The sequence below is a fragment of the Nicotiana tomentosiformis genome, chromosome 6 (assembly GCF_000390325.3).
Source record: "Nicotiana tomentosiformis chromosome 6, ASM39032v3, whole genome shotgun sequence".
Taxonomy (NCBI): domain Eukaryota; kingdom Viridiplantae; phylum Streptophyta; class Magnoliopsida; order Solanales; family Solanaceae; genus Nicotiana; species Nicotiana tomentosiformis.
Genome location: NC_090817.1, coordinates 72103394 through 72127474, shown reverse-complemented (window position 1 = coordinate 72127474; position 24081 = coordinate 72103394). Strand labels below are relative to the sequence as shown.

General features: G+C 43.9%; 2 protein-coding genes across 2 annotated transcripts; both read left to right on the top strand.

Annotated features, from left to right (window-relative positions):
* The first annotated feature begins 7134 nt into the window (after nt 1–7134).
* On the top strand, nt 7135–8906 carry LOC138894199 (uncharacterized). Its single transcript, XM_070178881.1, has 4 exons — nt 7135–7306; nt 7376–7610; nt 7797–8060; nt 8603–8906. Exons 1-4 carry the CDS (start codon nt 7135–7137, stop codon nt 8904–8906), a joined length of 975 nt encoding a protein of 324 aa, XP_070034982.1.
* A 6441-nt stretch (nt 8907–15347) lies between these two features.
* On the top strand, nt 15348–16607 carry LOC138894198 (uncharacterized). Its single transcript, XM_070178880.1, has 3 exons — nt 15348–15454; nt 15536–15827; nt 16476–16607. Exons 1-3 carry the CDS (start codon nt 15348–15350, stop codon nt 16605–16607), a joined length of 531 nt encoding a protein of 176 aa, XP_070034981.1.
* The last annotated feature ends 7474 nt before the right edge of the window (nt 16608–24081 follow it).

Genomic DNA, 24081 nt, shown 5'->3' with positions numbered 1-24081 from the left:
CATTAATCCTGAACTCTAAGTCTCGTCGCCGCACGTCAGAATATGACTTCTGACGACTCTGAGCTATCAACAGTCGCTCCCGGATAAGCTTTACTTTCTCTATGGCCTGCTGAACCAGGTCTGGCCCATGTAACCCAGATTCTCCAACATCAAACCACCCTATAGGAGATCTGCACTTACGCCCATACAAAGCCTCGTACGGAGCCATCTGGATACTGGAGTGGTAACTGTTATTATATGCAAACTCGATAAGAGGTAGATGTTCATCCCAACTTCTTTTAAAATCCAACACACATACTCGTAACATATCCTCGAGCGTCTGAATTGTGCGCTCGGCTTGTCCATCAGTCTGTGGATGAAAAGCTGTGCTGAGATTCACCTGAGTCCCTAGACCTCTCTGAAATGACCTCCAAAAATGTGCTGTAAACTGAGCCCCACGGTCAGATATAATAGAAACTGGTACTCCGTGTAGCCGCACTATCTCCTTAATATATAACTTTGCATAATCTTCTGCTGTATATGTAGATCTGACCGGTAGGAAGTGAGCTGATTTCGTGAGCCTATCGACTATCACCCATATGGAATAAACTTACGATTAGAACGAGGTAAACCCGTGATAAAGTCCATGTTTATCGCCTCCCATTTCCATGTCGGGATCTCTATAGTCTGCATTAGCTCTCCGGGCTTCTGGTGCTCTACCTTCACTTTCTAGCAACTAGTACATTAGGCGACAAACTCAGCAATGTTCTTCTTCATATCGTTCCACCAGTACACATCCTTAATGTCATGATACATCTTCGTCGATCCAGGATGGATGGAATACCATGAATAATGTGCCTCTGACATAATCCTGTCTCGTAGCCCTGCTACATCTGGAACACACAAACGACCCCTATATCTGAGAACCCCATCTCCCTTGAGCTCTAACAATGGCTTCTTCTGCTACGGAACTCGCTCTCTCAACTCGACCAACTCTGGGTCCTCGTACTGCCTTTCCTTGACTTCAGCTATGAGGGATGATTTTGCAGTGTTTTGGAGTACAACTCCACCATCCTCAGAATCTACTAACCGAACCCCCAATGAAGCTAATTGATGAATCTCTCTAGCTAATTGTCTTTTCTCGGGCTCTACATGTGCTAAGCTACCCATAGATCGGCGACTTAAGGCATCTGCTACAACATTAGCTTTCCCTGGATGGTAGAGAATGTTAACATCATAATCTTTCAATAACTCAAGCCATCGCCTCTGTCGCAAATTCAACTCTTTCTGCTTGAAGATATATTGTAGGCTTTTATGATCAGTAAATACATCAACATGAACACCATATAAATAATGCCGCCATATCTTAAGTGCATGGACAACCGCAGCTAACTCGAGGTCGTGGGTCGGATAATTCCTCTCGTGCTTCCTCAACTGCCTTGAAGCATACGCAATTACCTTCCCATGTTGCATCAGGACACATCCTACCCCGACACCTGATGCATCACAATACACGGCATAACCCTCTAGACCCTCTGGAAGTGTTAGAACTGGAGCTGAGGTCAACCTATTCTTAAGCTCTTGGAAACTCCGCTCGCAAGCCTCTGTCCATTGAAACTTAGTTTCTTTCTGTGTCAACTTCGTCAATGGTGCCGAAAGGGAAGAAAAACCCTCTACGAACCTCCGATAGTATCCTGCTAAGCCTAGAAAGCTACGAACCTCTGTCGGAGTGGTAGGTCTAGGCCAAGATTTCATGACCTCAATCTTTTGAGTGTCCACCTTTATCCCTTCATTTGATACAATATGCCCCAAGAATGCTACAGACTTCAACCAGAACTCACATTTAGAAAACTTAGCATACAACATACGATCACGGAGGGTTTAGAGTACCGCTCGTAGGTGGTCTGCATGCTCATCCTCTGAACGGGAATAAACCAGAATATCATCAATAAATACTATCACGAACAGATCTAAAAATGGCCGGAATAGGCTATTCATCAAGTCCATAAATACAGCGGGTGCATTAGTCAACCCGAAGGACATGACAAGGAACTCGAAGTGGCCATATCGGGTCCTGAAGGCTGTCTTCGGAATATCTTTTTCCCGAACTCTGACCTGGTGGTACCCCGACCTCAAATCTATCTTTGAAAAGCATCTAGCCCCCTGCAACTGATCAAACAAGTCATCGATCCTTGGAAGTGGATACTTATTCTTAATAGTTACCTTGTTCAGCTGCCTATAATCGATACACATCCTCAGCGAGCCGTCTTTCTTCCGCACAAATAGTACTGGTGCACCCCAAGGTGAGGTACTGGGCCTGATGTAACCTTTCTCCAGCAAATCTTTTAACTGCTCCTTCAACTCCTTCAATTCGCCAGGTGCCATTCTATACGGAGGGACGGATATTGGTTGAGTTCCTGGAAGCAAATCGATGCTAAAATCAATCTCTCGCTCTGGAGGAATACCTGGAAGCTCATCTGGAAACACATCTGCATACTCTTTGACTACGGGAATAGACTGAAGTGTAGGTATCTCAGCATCTGCATCTCTAACTCGCACAATATGATAAATGCACCCTTTTGCGATCATTTTCCTCGCCTTCAGATAGGAAATAAACCTACCTCTGGGTGTTGGTGTATTACCTACCCATTCAAGGACTGGCTCACCCGGAAAATGAAATCTGGCTGCCTTTGCTCGGCAATCAACTGTGGCATAGCAAGCTGCCAACCAGTCCATACCCATGATAGCATCAAAATCCATCATCTCTAGCTCAACTAGGTCAGCTGAGGTCTGACGACTACAAATTGTCACCGTACAACCTCGGTAAACCCGTCTAGCAATAATCGATTCTCCGACCGGTGTAGATACCGCAAAAGGATCACTTAGTATTTCAGGCACTATACCAAACTTCCTCGCGACAAATGGGGTAATATACGATAAAGTAGATCCTGGGTCTATCAAAGCATAAGCATCGTGAGAGCAAATGGTTAATATACCTGTCACAACGTCTGGTGAAGACTCCTGGTCCTGTCGACCCGCTAAAGCATAGATACAGTTCTGATTACCACTTGAACTGGAACCTCTACCTCTGCCCCGACCTCTACCAGCCGAAGACTGAGACTCGCGCCCTGAAGGATGCACGGACATAGATGATCCTGTTGCTGAACTCGCTGGTTGTGCCATTCCCCCAGAATCTCTATTTGGGCAATCTCGCATCATATGCCCCAGACGCCCACATGTATAACAAGCATCAGAACCTACTCGGCATTGGCCCAAGTGTCCTCTACCACAGATGTCACACTGTGGAGGAAATGACCATGTCTGCGTAGATCCTCGCTGTCGCTGCAAACCCGACGCCCGTGAGCTCTCACCTGGTCCTGACTGATTATAGCGGTCAAACCTGTAACCCTATAACTGAGGTGGCGGAGGCCTAGGTGGCCGTCCGAAGTACTGGGTCCTATAACTACCCTGATATTGCTCCTGAGACCTGGGAAATCTCATCCTCTTACGTTGCCCTTGCTCAGCCCTTTCTGTACCCTGCTGCCGACGCCTACCCCTTTCTATATTCTGGGCGAATGCCTGAATCCGGGAGATATCCATACTATCCTGCAATGCAGCGGTGGCACATGCCTCGGTTAACTCTGGGGCTAACCCTGCTATAAACCTGTGAATCCTGTCCCGCATAGTAGCAACTATGGATGGTGCATATCTGGCCAATGAGTCAAAATGGAGACTATACTCTCGAACACTCATATTACCCTGCTTGAGGGCTAGAAACTGATCGACTCGAGCCTGTCGGATCTCCCGTGGTAAGTACTGGTCAAGGAAGGCATCTGAAAAATTCTCCCAAATAGCTGGAGGTGCATCACGTCCCCTGGACCTCTCCCATCCCTCATACCAAAGGATGGCTATATCTCGGAGTCGAAAAGCTGCTAGCTCAACTGCCTCTTTCTCCGTGGCATGCATAACACGAAAGATCCTGTGAAGCTGATCTATGAAATCCTGCGGGTCCTCCCTCTGATCTGTCCCCGTGAACTCTGGGGGACTCAAAGCAATAAACTCTCGGACCCTTGAACTCCCAGACCCCTCAGAAGTTCCTGCACTAGCTGATGCCCTAGCATGTTGCTGGGTAGCTACCAACTGTGTCAACAAATGCACCGCACTCCTTAAGTCCTGATCTGATGGAAGTGGAGGGGGAACTGGATGTGCGGTTTCCCTAGGAATCTCCGTAGTTGGTGGAGGAGCCGGTAACGGCTGAGTAGGGGTCTCACCTTGAGACTCAGACTAGGCCCCATCTACTGGGGGTACCCTGCTGGTCCCCTCACCTACTGCTGTATCTCTCCTCTGGCTAGCCGTAGTCTTCCTAGTCACCGTCATCTGTGCATGCAAACACTAACACATAAGTTTAATTCAAATTTCCTATAACTCAGTTCTGTAGCACGATTTAGATTTCAAAGAAGGGTAACCAACTCCTAAATGCCTTGTAGTGCCCTGCTTATATAATGTGGTGCACAACACATCTATAAACAAGACTCTACGAGACACGGCTTGTAGACTCCCTAGGATAAAACTGCTCTGATACCAAGTTTGTCATGCCCCGAACCTAGGAGCGAGACAAGCACCCGGTGCCTCACCTAACCTGGCGTACCAAATTGCGACTAAGGGACTCTGAACATATAATGTCATACTTTGGCCATGGGGCCACCTTGCAAGACAATTTGCGAAGCAAAATATAAAACTGAATGGAAACTAGCGCTAACTAAACATCAATATAAAACTAGGCTGAAAAGGCCGTCATAGCTACTACAGCTGACAAACCACCAAATTATACATATCAGGCCTACAAACCCAACATACTGCACTAACCAACAGGATATGTCTACAAGCCTCTACTGATAGATATATTGTGATCGGAACAGGGCCCCGACCTACCCATATTATATATCTAAATACATACATAAGATGCACACAAAAACTTAGACCCGATAACTCCGAAGGATGTGGAGCTTACCGATCAGGCTAAACTCTGGAAACACCTACTGAAGAGGTCTACTCGTCTGTCTATCTGAACCTGCATGCATGAAATGCAGCGTCCCCGGAAAAGGGACGTCAGTACGAAATAATGTACCGAGTATATAAGGCAATAACATAACTGAAAGTTGAAACTGAACTGATAATATAATAACTGAAAATAATTGGGAGTCAAAGATGATCTGGAGATATACTTACCCGTTGATACTGACTCAACTCCTTCAATATAGTAAGTAAAATAATTGTACGGCCTTATAAGGCTCGGTATATATAACTGCTCTGCCGTAGTAGGCTCGCTCATAGGCGCTCGGCCATACTAGGCTATGTATCTCGACCATGCTGGGCTCGCTCATAGGCGCTCGGCCATAGTAGGCTCGGTATATAACTTTCCATCTGATCAGAGGTTGCCCAATAGGGGCCTGCCCATCGATTATAGCTCGATAGTAATGAAAATACTGTAATACTGTATATATAGGCTTGCTGCTCTCTTGACTGGAAGAAGACAATACTAAAATTGAATATAGAGTCTCGATAAGGAATAATATTGTAACTTATGAGACTAGAATAGTGTGAATAAATTCATGAATATGAACTTCTCTTTTTGTCTCATTACTAACACATGTAGCTACGAGATCATGCCAAAATGAAGGAAGGCTTAGCCTTAACATACCTTATCACAATCTTTCCAATCACCAAGTTGAACTCACCTCTTCGCACCTTAATCTACAAGAATGATAATAATACTATTGTTAAGTTACGAAAGTTACAACTATCGCACAACGAACGACAAACTTATTTTGTATTAAAACGGGCAGCATCTCCCCTATAATCCTTACTTCCTCCAAATTCAAGATAACACCAACAATACAAGAACAGAATAATGACAACATATATACATCATTTTCCAGCCCTATATACACCATCAAATACTACAAAACAGCCCAACACACCCCAATCTCTTCATACACAAAACGACCACCGTAGTAGTGTCAAACGACCCGAAAATGTTATGACGAACGACCAGCCAACCACCCTACATTTATATGGTGTTTCTACACCCCCTTCATCCTCCAAAACTCCACAAAATAGTCCACAAAACAGTTCGCTACAAGTGAATAACTCGAACTCACGGCTTCCGATCACCGTCCCGTGAGTTCTCACAAGTATAGAACGACTTACCATGAATTTATAGAAGAAAAACTGGATGAAAGAGAGAAGTAAACTCACCTTATTTGTTGGATAACTCAGCTCCTATCTTGGTTCTTCAAACTCTAGGTTTTACCTCCAATTAGAACTTGAAAGGGAGAGAAAATCAATTAGGGTTTGTGGGAAATTTTTGGGAGGATTCTTTGCAGAGCTTATGTCTGGTTATTATGCTCTATTTTAAGTCTAATATATGAAGAAAATAGGCCTTTAAAAGGCCTCTTTGGACGACCCGAAATGGCCCATTTTTGGGCTTTCATTTAAGCAAGTAGGTGACACACCTACTTGTCACCTAGCAGCTTGCGCAGTATCGCAAATATGCCCATATCTCACTACTCCGATGTCGTATTTACAAACGGTTTAATGCATTGGAAAATAGACTCATAGATCTTTAATTTGATGGGTTGAACACCCCATAACTCTAAGTATATTGGGAGAAAATTGCAGTTAGATTTGACCCAAAGTTTCAGTAAAACTTATGAGTGTAACTTGTGATGACTTTCATCGACTTTTGTTCCACAACTCGCTTGACATTAAAACATAACACACGGATGTCATACGACTAATATAAATCATAACATAATCTCCTTATCATGTTAATCACCCTAGTCTCACCCCAAAGGTACATGTTATAACATTCCCAACTTGTCGACTTTCGACGAAACATTGTTTTATTCAATTGCTTTAGCTTCTAAACTGTCCAACCCTCTTTGTACTTGTTGTTCATGATCTTCAATATTTGTAACCTCATAGGTAACATGATTAACTTACTTTATATACTTTTAAATATTATCTCATTTTTGGTCCTACATTAGTTTGCTTACGACGCATTTTTACGTACGAAAATATAGGGTGTAACAGATATTTGATACACAGTTGGACATTGAAATCTCTCTAGTTGGACCCCATGTCAATCATGTGATGGATCTTACCGAAGAACTTGAGAAATTGGGGTACAAGCTTGGTAAAAATCTTTCTGAAGATTTGATCTTGCAGTCAGTATATGATGCTGAATGTTTTCACTATAAGAAGAAAGGGCATTGGAAGAGAAACTGCAAGGAATATCTTGCAACTCTAAAGGATAATAAACAAGGTAAAACATTAATAAAAAATATTTTTAAGGTTTCTTTAGCTACTACTAATTCTTCACTGTGGGTATTAGATACTGGCAGTAGTTATAACATCTGCAATATGTTGCAAGGGTTCAAGATAAGTAGGAGGCTGAAGAAAGGAGAAGTTAATCTACAAGTTAGAAATGGTGCAAAAGTTGCAGTCATAGATGTAGGATCAATTTCTTTAATAATGCCTTCGGGCAAAATACTTATGTTGGATGATTGTTATTATGTTCCTAAATTTGTTTCGAACATAATTTCAGCTTCTATGTTGGACAAACGTGGGTTTTGCATTAACATAGGCAATGATATTTACTCTATTCATTATGATAATGATTTATATGTGAATGGTTATCTCTAACATGATGTTTATGCCTTACCTAATGTGAATGCAAGTTCGATTATGCATGTTTCTAGACTTAAGAGGAAAAGAGATGATCAAGTAAATCATACATACCTTTGGCATTGCAGGCTTGGTCATATTGGAGAGAAAAGAATTAATAAGTTGTACAAGGAAGGGTCCCTTGACAAGTATGATTTTGAATCATATCCAACTTGTGAATCTTGTCTCAAAGGAAAAATGACCAAATCTCCATTTACTGGAAGTGGAGAAAGAGCTTCTAAATTATTGGGACTAATTCATATAGATGTTTGTGGGCCCATGAAGATTCAAGCTAGAGGTGGATATTCTAACTTCATCACCTTCACTGATGATATGTCAAGATATGGATTTGTGTATCTTATGAAACACAAATCTAAATCTTTTGAAATGTTTAAAAAGTTCCGTAGTGAAGTTGAGAAATAGACTGGTAAAAGTATTAAAGTACTAAGGTGTAATAGAGGTGGAGAATATTTTAGTGAAGATTTTACTAGGTATGTCAAAGAGAATGGGATTCTCTCACAGTGGACACCTCAAGTAACATCACAACATAGTGATATATCTGAAAGGAGAAATCGAACCTTATTAGATATGGTGAGATCTATGATGGGGTTCACTGATCTTCCAATAAATTTATGGGATATGCTTTGGAAGCAACAACATACTTACTTAATAAAGTTCTCACTAAGTCAGTCTCTACAACACCATATGAGATATGGAAAGGAAGTAAGCCTAACCTTAAACATATTAAAGTTTGGGGTTGTCCAACTTATGTTAAGAGACTGCCGACTGATAAACTTGACTCAAGATCTGATAAGTGTAGGTTCATTGGGTATCCCAAAGAAACAATGTGATATTATTTCTATCACTCTTCTGATCATAAAGTGTTTGTGGCTAGAGGAGCAACCTTTTTGGAAAGGGAATTTCTTTTAGAAGGAAATCATACTGGAGAAATAGAACTTGATGAAGTTCAAGAAACTAATGAATCAATACAAAATCAAGATCATGAGACACAAGTTGAAGAACCTTTATTGGATATTTTGAAGCTGACAAAAACGTTGCCATCTTCAACGGTTGAAGTTCAAGAACTAAATGTAGTTCAAAAACAGGTTAATGAACCAGTTCCAAACCAAACTGAACAACAACCACATCCAGCACAAGGTGAACAAATTGTACAAGAACCTCTTAGAAGGTCTACATGAGAACATCATGTACCAACTGTAACAATCCAGCCGGTCGTTTCGAGAGTTATAACCTCGTTCTCCAATTCTTTTTACTGCGTTTGTGCTTTACAACTATTATATGTTTTACCGGGTTGGTTGGTTCTGGTCCGAAGTAATTTTTGAGTGAATTGAGACACTTAGTCTCTTAATTAAAAGTTTAGGTTGGAAAAGGTTGACCGGATGTCGACTTATGTGTAAACAGCCTCGGATTTGAATTTTAATGCTCCCGTTAGCTCCATTAGGTGATTTTGGACCTAGGAGCACGTCCGGAATGTGATTTGGAGGTCCGTAGTAGAATAATGCTTGAATTGGCGAACGTTGGAATTTTAGCGATTTTGACCGGTAGTGAAAATTTTGATATCGGGGTCGGATTTGATTTCAGGTAATTGGAGTAGGTTCATGGTATCATTTAGGACTTATGTGCAAATTTTTGAGGTCAATCGGACGTGGTTTGATAGGTTTCGGCGTCGTTTGAGGAATTCGGAAGTTTATAAGTTCTTTAGGCTTGAATCAGGGTGTAATCTATGTTTTGATGTTGTTTTGGGTGATTCGAAGGTTCGACTATGTTCGTATTGGGTTATTTGACTTGTTGGCATGTTTGGTTGAGGTCTCGGGGGCCTCGGGTGGAATTCAGGAGATTTTCGGACTTGGTTTGGGATTTGAGAAGCAGCTGAAGTGCTATTATTGCTGGTGTAACTGCACCTGCGGAGTGGGAACTGCAGGTGTGAGCCCGCAGAAGCGGGGGATGGAACTGCAGAAGTGTCCAAGGAGGAGTGGAGTAGAGGTCGTAGGAGCGAAGGTTATCCCGCACATGCGTTGGTCGCAGAAGCGGTATGCTGGGCGCAGGTGCGATGGGTTTTCCGCACCTGCGATAGGCGCAGATGCGGTCTTGTAGTCACATGAGCGGAGGTAGCCGAATAAGTGACTTCCGCATAAGCGGAAATTTTGCCGCATAAGTGGCTCCGCAGGTGCGGATAAATGGCCTCAGGTGCTAAATGTCTAGGCAGAAGGTTTAAAAGCAAGGGTTCGCGATTTTAGTCTTATTTCAACATTTTGGACTCGGACTTAGGCGATTTTGGAGAAGATTTTCTAGGGGATTATTGAGGTAAGCTTCTTATACTCGTTTTGGATCATAAATTTTATTTCCTACTGATATTCCCACCTAATTAGGGGGATTTTGAAGTGAAATTTGGGGATTTAGGGCTTGAGAATTGGAGAGTGGATTTTGGGGATTTGGGTGACCAAATAGTGTCGGATTTTGATAAATTTAGTATGGTAGACTCGTGAGTGAATGGGCTTTCAGGTTTTGTGACTTTTGTCAGATTTCGAGATATGGGCCTGGGGGCCGGGTTTGAGCCGATTTCGGATTTAGGGCTATAATTTAGTAGTTTTCTAGTGGAATTGATCCCTTTAGCCTTTATTGATTATCCCGTACTGTTTGTGGCTAGATTTGGGACATTTAGAGGCTGATTTGAGGGGCAAGGGCACTTCGGAGTAGGATTCTGCACAGTTGAGGTAAGTAATAGTCTTAAATCTGGTCTTGAGTGTATGAAACCCCGAAATTTGGAATGATGTGATTATTTGGATGTGGCGCACATGCTAGGTGACGGGCGTGTGAGCGTAAACCGTGTGGGATTGTGACTTGGTCCGTCCCGTGAGATAGTAAAGTCGAATATCCTATTGCTGCTTACATGTTTTCCTTGTCTTCCAGCAATTGGACTGCCATTCATGTTAGAAATCATGTTTAGGCTATGTATTGGTGCTGTAGAGACCCGCAGGGGTAATGATACCTGTTGAACTTTCTGGCTTATTGATATTGTACTCAGTCGTAGCATTTCTTGTATATTATACCCCTGTCTTTGTTTTTCCCTGTTGATACATTATAGCATTCTGTTTTAGGCTGATTCCCTTTCATTACTGAGGGCCGTGAGACTAGAGAGGTTCATGACTGAGTGAGGCCAAGGGCCTGTTTGTGAGGTATTGATACCGTAGCATGTGAGTTGTCCGTGCGGATTCTGATATGATACTATTACACATGAGCTGTCCGTGTGGATCTTGATATGATACTATAGAGCGTGAGTTGTCCATTCAGCACTTGAGTTGTCCGTGCTGATTATAGCGCTTGGGCTGTAGGAGCCCCTCCGGAGTCTGTACACCCCCAGTGAGCGCAGGTACCTATTGAGTGTGTGTATTAAGGGCTGAAAATCGAGTGTTGAGCTATTGAGAGCTTGAGTGACTGTACCCTAAGAGGTTGCATTTGTCTTATTTGTTGCTGCATTTAGCTGATTCATGCTACTGTTCTGAACTCCCAGAAATTATAATAACTGGTTTTACTTGAACTTAGTAAATATGCAACTGATTTGACTCATATTGCCGGAATCGACTCATGTCTGCTTTCATTGTTAAAATTACTGAAATGAACTATATTGTATAGCTCGTCACTGCTTCTCAGTTCCTTATTTATTTATGTTACTCGCTGAGTTGGTTGTACTAATGCTACACCCTGTACTTCATGTGCAGATCTAGGTATGTCCGGTCATGGAGGTCATTGAGTTCGTGTGCGATCGAGTATCGGAGACTTACGAGGTAGCTGCCGGCGTCCGCAGACCTTGTCTCTCCTTCTATGCTATCTTTCTTTTCTGTATTGATACTTAGACACAGACTCTTGTAGACACTGTTTATATTAGACTGGCTATCTAGATGCTCATGACTTGGTGACATCCCGATGTTTGGGGCTATCTTTTCGCATTATATTTGAGTCAAACTCCTATTTTTTTATGAAAATCCTGTTATAAAAAAGGCTTTTGATTTATCTTTTTATGAAATGTTGAAGTATTATTTTTAAAATCGGCTTGCCTAGTATCATCGATAGGCGCCATCACGACAGGGTAGAGTTTTGGGTCGTGACAAGTTGGTATCAGAGCCTAGGTTACATAGGTCTCACGAGCCATAAGCAGGTTAGTAGAGTTTTGCGGATCGGTATGGAGACGTCTATACTTATCTTCGAGAGGCTATAGAACCCTTAGGAAAACTTCACATTCTTGAATTCTTATTGTGCGAATCTATTGATTTTGGTAACTAAACATTTGTTGTTTCATTCTCTCACAAATGGTGAGGACTCGTACTACTGGGCAGGATGGACAGCTACCAGTACCACCAGCTAGGGCCGCGAGAGGCCGAGGTCGTGGTAGTGGCCATGATACGGGCAGAGGTACAGCCCACACAGCAGCTGGGGCAGTACCTGCAGATCCACCAGTTTCCCCAGATCAGGATTAGGTCCCAATTGTGGATGCACCAGCGGGGCCAACTCAACCACCACTCGTGCCCATCGTGTATCCTGGCCTTTAGGAGGCCTTAGCTCAGATTCTGACTATGTGCACCGGCCTTTCTCAGGCGGTCTCTATTTTGACGGCAGCAACTACTTCTCAGGCCGGGGGAGGCACTCAGACTCCCGCCGCCCGCACACCAGAGCAGGTGATACAGGGACTCCAGACACCAGGGGCACCACCAGCCCAGCCGGTTGCAGCTGCTCAGGACTATATGGTTCCTGCTATGCCTGAGGATGAGCAGCGTAGATTGGAGAGGTTTGGGAGGCTCCTGCCTCCATCTTTCAGTGGTGCAGAGGGAGAGGATGCACATGGTTTCATGGACAGGTGTCAGAGGATACTCCGTACAGAAGGTATTCTACAGACCAGTGGGGTCTCGTTCACTATTTCTCTGGGGCTGCATTTATTTGGTGGGAGGCTTACGAGAGGCGTAGGCCGGTCGGCGCAGCACCACTTACCTGTCAGCATTTCTCAGTTCTCTTCCTGGAGAAGTTCGTGCCTCAGTCCCGTAGAGAGAAGCTGTGCAGGCAGTTTGAGCAGCTTCGTCAGAGTGATATGTCCATGATGTAGTATGAGATGAGGTTCTCGGAGTTGGCCTGATATTCTATTTGATTGGTTCCCACAGACAGGGAGAGGATCAGGAGGTTCATAGATGGCCTCACTTTTCAGCTATGATTGCTTATGACCAGGGAGGGAGTGTCTGGTGCTACTTTTGATGAGGTTGTCGACATTGCTCGTCAGATTGAGATGGTTCGCAGTCAGGAGCGGGTTGAGAGGGAGGCCAAGAGGCCTCGTGGACAGGGTGGATTTGGCGGTATTTCTTTTGGGGGTCAGTTCCAACACGGTAGGGGTCGTCCATTCAGACATGCTCAGACGGCTCGCCCAGTTCACTATGGTGCACCATCTAGCCATGGGTCACACAGTTATCAGCAAGGCCAGTTGTCATTCAGTGCACTAACAGTGTAGAGTTCTCACCATGCCTCGTCAGCTCACGCTTCCACGGGAAGTTCCTCGGGGCATCAGGAGCAACAATTCCGTCAAAGGAGGGGTTGTTTCGCGTGCAGAGATTTTGGTCACATTAAGAGAGATTGCCCTAGGTTGTTGAGTGGGGCTCCACAGCAGAGTACTCGGCCGATGGCACCAGCACCAGCAACTCCATCACCCATCCAGCCAACTCGAGGTGGGGCTCAGTCAGCTAGGGGTCGCCTGAGAGGGGAAAGTCGTGCAGGTGGTGGCCAGGCCCATTTCTATGCCATCCCTGCCAGACTAGATGCCATTGCTTCGGATGCTGTGATTACATGTATTGTCTCAGTTTTCCACAGATATGCCTCTGTATTATTTGACCCTGGTTCCACTTATTCATATGTGTGCTCGTATTTCGCTCATTTTCTGGATATGCCCCGTGAATCCCTAGTTTCATCTGTTCATGTATCTACTCCGCTGGGCGATACTATTATTGTGGACCGTGTATATCGGTTATTTGTGGTGACTATTAGGAGTCTGGAGATAAGAGTAGATCTTTTGTTGCTTAGTATGGTCGATTTTGATGTGATTTTGGGTATGGATTGCTTGTCTCCATGTCATCTTTTTCTAGATTATCTCTCTAAGACCGTGACGTTGGCGATGCCGGGGTTGCCGAGGGTTGAGTGGAGCGGTTCTATAGACTATGTTCCCAGTAGAGTGATTTCATACTTGAAGGCTCAGCGGATGGTTGAGAAGGGTTGTCTATCTTATTTGGCCTTTGTGAGGGATGTTAGTGCAGAGGCCCCTGCTATTGATTTTTTTCCTGTGGTGTGTGATTTTCTGGATGTGTTTCCTGCAGACCTGCTAGGCATGCCGCCTGACAGGGATATTGACTTCGGTATTTATTTGGTACCAGGCACACAGCCTATTTCTATTCCACCGTATCGTATGGCACAGGCGGAGTTGAAGGAGTTGAAGGAACAACTTCAGGAACTCCTCGATAAGGGGTTTATTCGGCTTAGCATGTCACCTTGGGGTGCATCAGTTCTATTTATAAAGAAGAAGGATGGTACTATGAGAATGTGCATTGATTATAGGTAGTTGAACAAGGTCACAGTCAATAACAAGTATTATTTGCCACGTATTGATTATCTGTTTGACCAGCTTCAAGGAGTGAGGGTGTTCTCCAAAATTGATTTGAGGTCAGGTATCACCAGCTGAAGATTCGGGACTCGAATATTCTTAAGACAGCTTTCTGGACCCGATATGGCCATTATGCGTTCCTTGTGATGTATTTTGGGCTGACCAACGCCCCAACATCGTTCATGCATTTGATGAACAGTGTGTTTCAGCCTTATCTTGACTCGTTCATTATTGTAATCATTGATGACATCCTGGTGTACTCTCGTAGCCAGGAGGAGCATGCCCAGCATCTGAGGATTGTGTTACAGCGATTGAGAGAAGAGAAGCGTTATGCAAAGTTCTCCAAGTGTGAGTTTTTTCTCAGTTCAGTGGCGTTCTTAAGGCACGTGGTGTCCAGTGAGGGTATTCAGGTGGATTCGAAGAAGATAGAGGCAGTGCAGAGTTGGCCAGACCGTCCTCAGCCATGGAGATTCGGAGCTTTCTTGGTTTGGCGGGCTATTACCGTCGTTTTGTGGAGGGTTTCTCATCTATTGCATCGCCCTTAACCAAATTAACCCAAAAGGGTTCTCCATTCAGGTGGTCGGATGAGTGCGGGGAGAGCTTTCAGAAGCTCAAGACTACTTTGACCATGGCTCCAGTTCTAGTTCTGCCATCAGCTTCTAATTCTTACATAGTGTATTGTGATGCCTCACGGGTCGGTATTGGGTGTGTTCTGATACAGGAGGGTAGAGTAATTGTTTATGCTTTGCGCCAGTTGAAGACCCATGAGAAGAACTATCTTATCCATGATATTTAGTTAGCAACTATTATTCACGCCTTGAAGATTTGGCGGCACTATTTGTACGCGGTTCATTATGAGATTTACACTGATAACCGGAGTTTGCAGCATCTGTTCAAGCAGAAGGATCTTAACTTGTGTCAGCGGAGGTGGTTGGAGCTTCTTAAGGACTATGATATCACCATTTTGTGCCACCCCGGGAAGGCCAATATGGTGGCCGATGACTTGAGTCGCCGGGTGAAGTGTTTGGGGGTCTTAGCATATCTTCCAGCAGCAGAGAGGCCATTGGAGTTGGATGTTCAGGCCTTAGCTAGCCAGTTTGTCAGATTGGATATTTCTGAGTCGAGTTGGGTATTGGCTTGTGTGGTCTCCTGATCTTCTCTTTATGATCGTATCAGGGAACGTCAGCATGATGAACCCCATCTGCTTGTCCTCCAGGACAGGGTTCTACGAGGTGATGCCAGGGATGTGACTATTGGTGATGACGAGGTGTTGAGGATGCAGGGTCGGATATGTGTGCCCAATGTAGATGGGCTGCGGGAGTTGATTCTTGAGGAGGCCTATGGCTCGCGGTATTCCATCCAATCGGGTGCCGCGAAAATGTACCATGATTTGAGACAGCACTATTGGTGGAGAAGGATAAAGAAAGATATAGTTGGGTTTGTAGCTCGGTGTCTCAACTGTCAGCAGGTAAAGTATGAGCATCAGAGACCGGGTGGCTTGCTCCAGAGGTTAAAGATCCCAGAGCGGAAGTGGGAGCGGATCACCATGGATTTCATAGTTGGGCTCCCACGAACTTCGAGGAAGTTCGATGCTATTTGGGTGATTGTGGATCGGCTGACCAAGTCCGCACTCTTCATTCGAGTTGGTTTTACTTATTCATCAGAGCGGTTGGCTGAGATTTACATTCGAGAGATCGTTCGCCTTCATGGTGTCCCAATTTCCATCATTTCAGACAGAGGCACGCAGTTTACATCGCAGTTTTGGAGAGCCAAGCAGCTAGAGTTGGGTACTCAGGTTGAGTTGAGCACAACATTTTACCCTCAGATGGACGGACAGTCCGAGCGCACTATCCAGATATTGGAGGACATGCTACGCGCTTGTGTCATTGATTTTGGGGGTTCATGGGACCAGTTTCTACTGCTCGTGGAGTTTGCATACAACAACAGTTATTAGTCGAGCATTTAGATGGCTCCGTACAAGGCTTTGTATGGAAGGCAGTGTAGATCTCCGGTGGGATGGTTTGAGCCGGGTGAGGCTAGGCTTTTGGGTACAGACTTGATCTAGGATGCATTAGACAAGGTGAAATTGATTCGGGAGTGGCTTTGCATGGTGCAGTTTAGGCAAAAGAGTTATGCTGACAGGAAAGTCCGTGATGTGTCTTACGTGGTCGGGGAGATGGTTCTTCTAAAGGTATCACCTATGAAGGGTGTTATAAGGTTTGGAAAGAGGGACAAGTTGAGCCCTTAGTTCATTAGGCCTTTTGAGATACTTCAGAGGATCGGGGAGGGGGCTTACAAGCTTGCCTTGCCACCTAGCTTGTCGAGTATGCATCCAGTACTTTAGGTTTCTATGCTCCAAAAGTACATCGGCGATTCGTCTCATGTTTTGGATTTCGGCACGTTTCAGTTGGATGGTGATTAGACTTATGATGTGAAGCCGGTGGCCATTTTTGAGCGGAAGGTTTGAAAGTTGAGGTCAAAGGATATAGCTTCAGTGAAGGTGCAGTGGAGAGGTCAGCCCATGGAGGAGGCCACTTGGGAGACCAAGCGGGAGATGCAGAGAAGAAATCCACACCTATTGGAGTCTCCAGGTATGTTTCTAGACCCGTTCGAGGACGAACATTTGTTTAAGAGGGGGAGGATGTAACGACCCGGCCAGTCGTTTCGAGGGATATAGTCTCGTTCCCCTATTTTTTTCTGCTGCGCTTGTGCTCTAGAGCTGTTATATGTTTTACCGGGTTAGTTGGTTCAGGTCCGGAGTGATTTCGGAGTGAATTGAGACACTTAGTCTCTTAATTGAAAGTTTAGGTTAGAAAAAGTTGACCGGATGTTGACTTATGTGTAAATAGCATCGGATTTGAATTTTGATGGTCCCGTTAGCTCTGTTAGGTGATTTTGGACTTAGGAGCGCGTCCGGAATGTGATTTGGAGGGCCGTAGTAGAATTAGGCTTGAATTGGCGAAAGTTGGAATTTTGACGATTTTGGCCGGCAATGGAAATTTTGATATCGGGGTAGGATTTGATTTTTGGGAATTGGAGTAGGTTTGTGGTATCATTTTGGACTTGTTTGCAAAATTATAGGTCAATCGGACGTGGTTTGATAGGTTTCGGTGTCGTTTGCGGAATTCGGAAGTTTAGAAGTTCTTTAGGCTTGAATCCGGGTGTAATCTGTGTTTTGATGTTGTTTTAGATATTCAAATGTTTGACTAAGTTTGTATTGGGTTATATGACTTGTTGACATGTTTGGTTGAGGTCCCAGGGGCCTCAGGTGGAATTCGGGAGGTTTTCGGACTTGGTTTGGGATTTGAGAGGCAGCTGAAGTGCTGATGTTGCTGGTGTAACCGCACCTGCAAAGTGGGAACCGCGGACGCGAGCCCGCAGAAGCGGGGATGGAACCGCAGAAGCGGCCAAGGAGGAGTGGAGCAGAGGTCGCAGGTGCGAAGGCTATCCCGCACCTGCGTTGGTCGTAGAAGCGGTATGCTGGGCGCATGTGCGATGGGTTTTCCGCACCTGCGATATGCGCAGATGCGGTCTTGTAGTCGCAGGAGTGGAGGTAGCCGGATAAGTAACTTCCGCAGAAGCGGAAATTTTGCGTCAGAAGCAGCTTCGCAGGTGCGGATAAATGGCCGCAGGTGCGAAATGTCTGGGTAGAAGGTTTAAAAGCAAGGGTTCACGATTTTAGTCTTATTTTAACATTTTATACTCGGACTTAGGCGATTTCGGAGAAGATTTTAGAGGGGATTATTGAGGTAAGCTTCTTGTACTCATTTTGGATCATAAATCTTGTTTTCCACTGATTTCCCCACCTAATTAGCGAGATTTTGAAGTAAAATTTGGGGATTTAGGGCTTGAGAATTGGAGAGTGAATTTTGGGGATTTGGGTAACCAAATGGTGTCAGATTTTGATGAATTTAGTATGGTTAGACTCGTGAGTGAATGGGCTTTCGGGTTTTGTGACTTTTGTCGGATTTCGAGATGTCGGCCCGGGGGCCAGATTTGAGCCGATTTTGTATTTTGGGCTATAATTTAGTAGTTTTCTTGTGGAATTGATCCCTTTAGCCTTTATTGATTATCCCATACTGTTTGTGGCTAGATTCGGGACATTTGGAGGCTGATTTGAGGGGCAAGGGCACTTCGGAGTATGATTCTGCACAGTTGAGGTAAGTAACGGTCTTAAATCTAGTCTTGAGGGTATGAAACCCCGGAGTTTGGTATGATGAGATTATTTGGAAGTGACGCACATGCTAGGTGATAGGAGTGTAAGCGTGCACTGTGAGGGATTGTGACTTGGTCCGTCCCGTGAGACTATAAAGTCGAATAGCCTATTGTTGCTTACATGTTTTCCTTGTCTTCCATCAATTTGACTGCAATTCATGTTAGAAATCATGTTTAGGATATGTATTGGTGTTGTAGAGACCCGCAGGGGTCATGATACCTGTTGAATTTTCTGGATTATTGATATTGTACTCAATCATAGCATTTCTTGTATATTATACCTCATTCTCTATTGTTCCCTGTTGATACATTTAAGCATTCTGTTTTGGGCTGATTCTCTTTCATTACTGAGGGATGTGAGACTAGAGAGGTTCACGACTGAGTGGGGACGAAGGCCTGTTTGTGAGGTATTGATACCGTAACACGTGAGTTGTCCGTGCGGATTCTGATATAATACTATAGCACGTGAGTTGTCCGTGCGGATCTAGATATGATACTATAGCACGTGAGTTGTCCGTGCAGCATGTGAGTTGTCCGTGCGGATTATAGCACTTGGGCTGTAGGAGCCCCTTCAGAATCTGTACACCCCCAGTGAGCGCAGGTACCTATTGAGTGTGTGTATTGAGGGCTGAGAGCCGAGTGTTGAGCTATTGAGAGCTTGAGTGATTGTACCCTGAGAGGTTGCATTTGTATTCTTTGTTGCTGTATTTAGCTAATTCATGCTACTATTCTGAACTCCCGGAAATTATTATAACTGGTTTTACTTGAACTTAGTAAATATGCAACTGATTTGACTCATATTACCGGAATCGACTCATGTCTGCTTTCATTGTTGAAATTACTGAAATGAACTGTATTGTACAGCTCGTCACTGCTTCTCAGTTCCTTATTTATTTCTATTACTTGCTGAGTTGGTTGTACTCATGCTACACCCTGCACTTCATGTGCAGATCTAGGTATGTCCGGTCATGGAGGTCGTTGAGTTCGTGTGCGATCGAGTATCGGAGACTTACGAGGTAGCTGCCGGCGTCCGCAGACCTTGTCTCTCCTTCTATGCTATCTTTCTTTTCTGTATTGATACTTAGACACAGACTCTTGTAGACACTGTTTTTATTAGACTGACTATCTAGATGCTTATGACTTGGTGACACCCTGATGTTTGGGGCTATCTTTCCGCATTATATTTGAGTCAAACTCCTGTTGTTTTTATGAAAATCTTGTTATGAATAAGGCTTGTGATGTATCTTTTTATGAAATGTTGAAGTATTTTTTTGAAAATCGGCTTGCCTAGTATCACCGATAGGTGCCATCAGGACATGTTAGAGTTTTGGATCGTGACACCAACTAGATTAAATCTAATGGAACAAGATGATGTATCAAATAAGGTTGATCATAATGATAATGACCCTAAGACCTATGAAGAGGCTATAACTATGAGAGATAGCAAAAGGCCATGGAATCCATGAAGGAATAAAAAGTATGGACTTTAGTTGAACCTTCAAAGGATATAAAATCTATACGTTGTAAATGGGTTTTTTAAGAAAAAGATTGGAGCAAACGGAAAGGTGGAGTATAGAAAATCTTTTTCTCATTATGTATTCACCTTATTTGGTGGTGTAATGAGTTAGAAATGTTCCAAACAAGCTACAGTAGCTGATTAAGTGGCTAAAGCAGAATATATACCAGCTAGTGAAGCTACTAAGGAAGCTGTATGGATGAAAAAGTTCTTAACTGAACTTAGTGTGGTTCCTTCAATAGAAGGTTAAGTTCCATTATTGTGTGATAATACTGGAGCCATTGCTCAAGCAAAAGAACCAAGATCATACCAAAAATCCAAACACGTTCTGCAAAGGTATCACTAGATAAGAGTGATACCTATCGACAACGAAGATGGCATTCAAGATGAGAACAATAACTTAACCCCCGGGGGCGGAAGGACACTCGTCGATCCCGTTGGAGCTCGGGTCGAAGAGCCAATAGACGTTAATTCACATGCGTACATCGAGGCAAACCTACATTCCGACCCTGAAAATAGCATTCATGGTGGAACTCGGTCTGCAGCTCGAAATACCCAAAATGTTGAGGAAAACGAAATCAGCTTGCTTATAATTTTCGAGATGTTGCAAGCTCAACAAGTAGCAATAGCCCAGTTGCAGAGCCAAACCCAGGAACCGACCATACTCGAGCCCAGTCCACCCCAAGAAGTCACCCACAAAACGGCGCCAGCTATAGTAAGGTCAAATGAGCAAGAATCAGGGACTAATCCCGAATTGTTAAGATGTTAGAAAAACTGACAAAACGAATAGAGTTAGGAGAAAGCAGGAACGAAATACCAAATAGCAATCACAAACGTCAGCTTCGACCCAATTAGAGAATCAAAAGACTGACGAAGATGATGAACATGGGGTCCCTCGATCCTGCATGGTCCCCGATGATTCGGACGCTACCCAATCAACGGTCGAAGAACTGGAGCAAGTCATACTAGTCAAATATCTGCCCGAACGAAAGGTATACCGGGGCACGGGGTTAGATCCCGAGCTCGGGAGAAAGCTTATTCAATTTATTATAGCTAACATAGACTATTTCGCTTAGTCCCATCTTGGCATGACAGGGATTCCACCAGGAATCACCACTCATAAGCTAAGCTTGGACCCAAAGTTCCACCCGGTAAAATAAAAAAGAAGGCCCCAGTCCAAGGTCAAACATGCCTTCATCAAAGACGAGGTAACCAAATTTATTAAAATAGGGTCCATTCGGGAAGTAAAATACCCCGAGTGGCTAGCAAATGTGGTGGTAGTCCCTAAAAAAGGGGAACAAGCTTAGAATGTGTATAGATTATAAAGACCTGAATAAAGCATGCCCTAAGGATTCTTTTCCTTTGCCTAATATCGATCGTGTGATCGATGCCACGGCTGTCCACGAGACTCTCAGCTTTCTCGATACCTATTCCGGGTACAACTAAATACGGATAAACCCGGAGGATCAGGAAATGACCTCATTTATCACTAAGTACGGGACTTACTATTATAATGTAATGCCATTCGACCTAAAAAATGCTGGTGCAACTTGTCAACACCTAGTAAATAGAATGTTCAAAAAGAAAATAGGAAAATCAATGGAGGTTTATATTGATGATATGTTAGTTAAGTCCCTGCGAGCAGAGGACCATTTAAAGCATTTGCAGGAAACTTTCGACATACTAAGGGAGTACAATATGAAGCTCAATCCCGAAAAATGTGCTTTCGGGTTTGGTCGGGCACGTTTCTCGGTTTCATAGTGTCCAATCGAGGAATCGAGATTAACCCCGATAAAATCAAAGCAATCGAGGACATCACAATTGTAGATAATGTAAAGGCCGTGCAAAGGCTAACGGGACAGATAACCGCCTTGGTACAATTCATTTCGAGATCCTCGGATAGGAGCCACCGATTTTTCTCTTTGCTTAAAAAGAAAAGCAATTTTTCATGGACTCTGGAATGTCAGCAGGCTTTGGAAGATCTAAAATGGTATTTATCGAGCCCTTCGTTGCTTCATACCCCGAAGGCAGACGAACAGCTTTATCTGTATCTAGCTTTCTTGAAGATAGCGGTAAGTGGAGTCCTAATTCGAGAAGAACGAGGTACGCAATTCCCTATTTATTATGTCAGTCGAACTTTAGGTGAGGCCGAAACTAGATATCCACACATAGAAAAATTAGCGCTTGCTTTAATAAGTGCCTCTAGGAAACTAAAACCATGTTTCTAGTGCCATCCGATACATGTTGTAACAACTTATCCTCTACGAAATATTTTACACAAACCTGAGCTTTCAGGCCTATTGGCCAAATGGGCCATAGAGATCGGCGCGTACGACATCGAGTATCGACCTCGAACCGCTATCAAATCTCAAATATTAGCGGACTTCGTGGCTGACTTTATGCCGGCCTTCGTACCCGAGATTGAAAAAGAATTACTGATAAAATCGGGTACCTCTTAGGGAGTCTGGACCCTCTTTACGGACGGTGCCTCGAACACAAAGGGGTCCGAACTGGGCATTGTACTAAAATCGCCCACAGGTAATGTAGTTAGACAGTCTATTAAAACTACAAAATTGACTAACAATGAGGCCGAGTATGAGGCCGTGATTGCAGGTCTCGAACTATCTAGAAGTTTGGGGGCCGAGGTCATAGAGGCTAAATGTGATTCCATCCTCGTGGTAAATCAAGTCAAAGGGACTTTTGAAGTCCAAGAAGATCGAATGCAGAGGTACTTGGATAAATTACAAGTGACTCTACATCGATTCAAAGAATGGACTTTGCAATATATACTTCGAGAGTAGAACAGTGAAGCCGACGCTCTTGCGAACTTAGGTTCGTCGGTCGAGGATGACGAACTCAACTCGGGGACTGTCGTACAACTCATGAAATCGGTAATCGAAGAAGGTCATGTCGAGATAAACTCCACAAGTCTAACCTGGGATTGGAGAAACAAATATATATAGTACTTCAAGAACGGGAAACTTCCATCGAATCCAAAGGAATCGAGGGCTCTACGCACAAAAGCTGCACGGTTCACCTTATCCAATGATGGAACACTGTTTTGAAGGACCTTTGGTGGTCCACTGGCAATATGTTTGCGACCGAGAGATACCAACTACATCCTACATGAGATTCACGAGGGCACTTGTGGGAATCATTCTGGTGCCGATTCATTGGTCCACAAAATAATCAGAGCAGGGTATTATTGGACCGATATGAACAAGGATGCAAGGGAGTTCGTTCGAAAATGTGACAAATGCCAAAGACATGCGCCCATGATTCATTAACCCGAGGAACTTCTCCACTCGGTCCTATCTCCATGGCCCTTCATGAAATGGGGAATGGACATCGTCGTCCCCCTCCCATCGACCCCAGGTAAGGCTCAGTTTATTTGGTTTATGACTGATTATTTCTCTAAGTGAGTTGAAGCATAGGCTTTCGAGAAAGTCTGAGAAAATGAAGTAATAGACTTCTTTTGGGACCACATCATATGTCGGTTCGGGATGCCATTCGAAATTGTATATGATAATGGAAAGAAATTAATCGGCAGTAAAGTAGCTAAATTTCTCTAGGACCACAAAATCAAAAGGAACTTATCATCCCAGTGGGAACGGACAAACCGAATCGACCAACAAAACCATCATCCAAAATCTTAAGAAAAGATTAACCAACGCTAAAGGAAAATGGATAGAAATACTACCCGAAGTCCTATGGGCATACCACACGACATCAAAATCCGGTGCCGAAGCAACACCATTCTCGTTGGTTTATGGCGCCGAAGCTCTTATCCCGGTTGAGGTCGGAGAACCTAGCGTCATATTTCGGTATGCAACAAATGAGTCGAATAAAAAGACAATGAACACGAGCCTAGAATTATTGGACGAAAAACGAGAAGCATCTCTCGTCCGATTAGCCGCCCAAAAATAGCGGATCTAAAGTTATTATAATCGAAGAACCAATCTTTGATATTTTAAAATCAGGGATTTAGTGC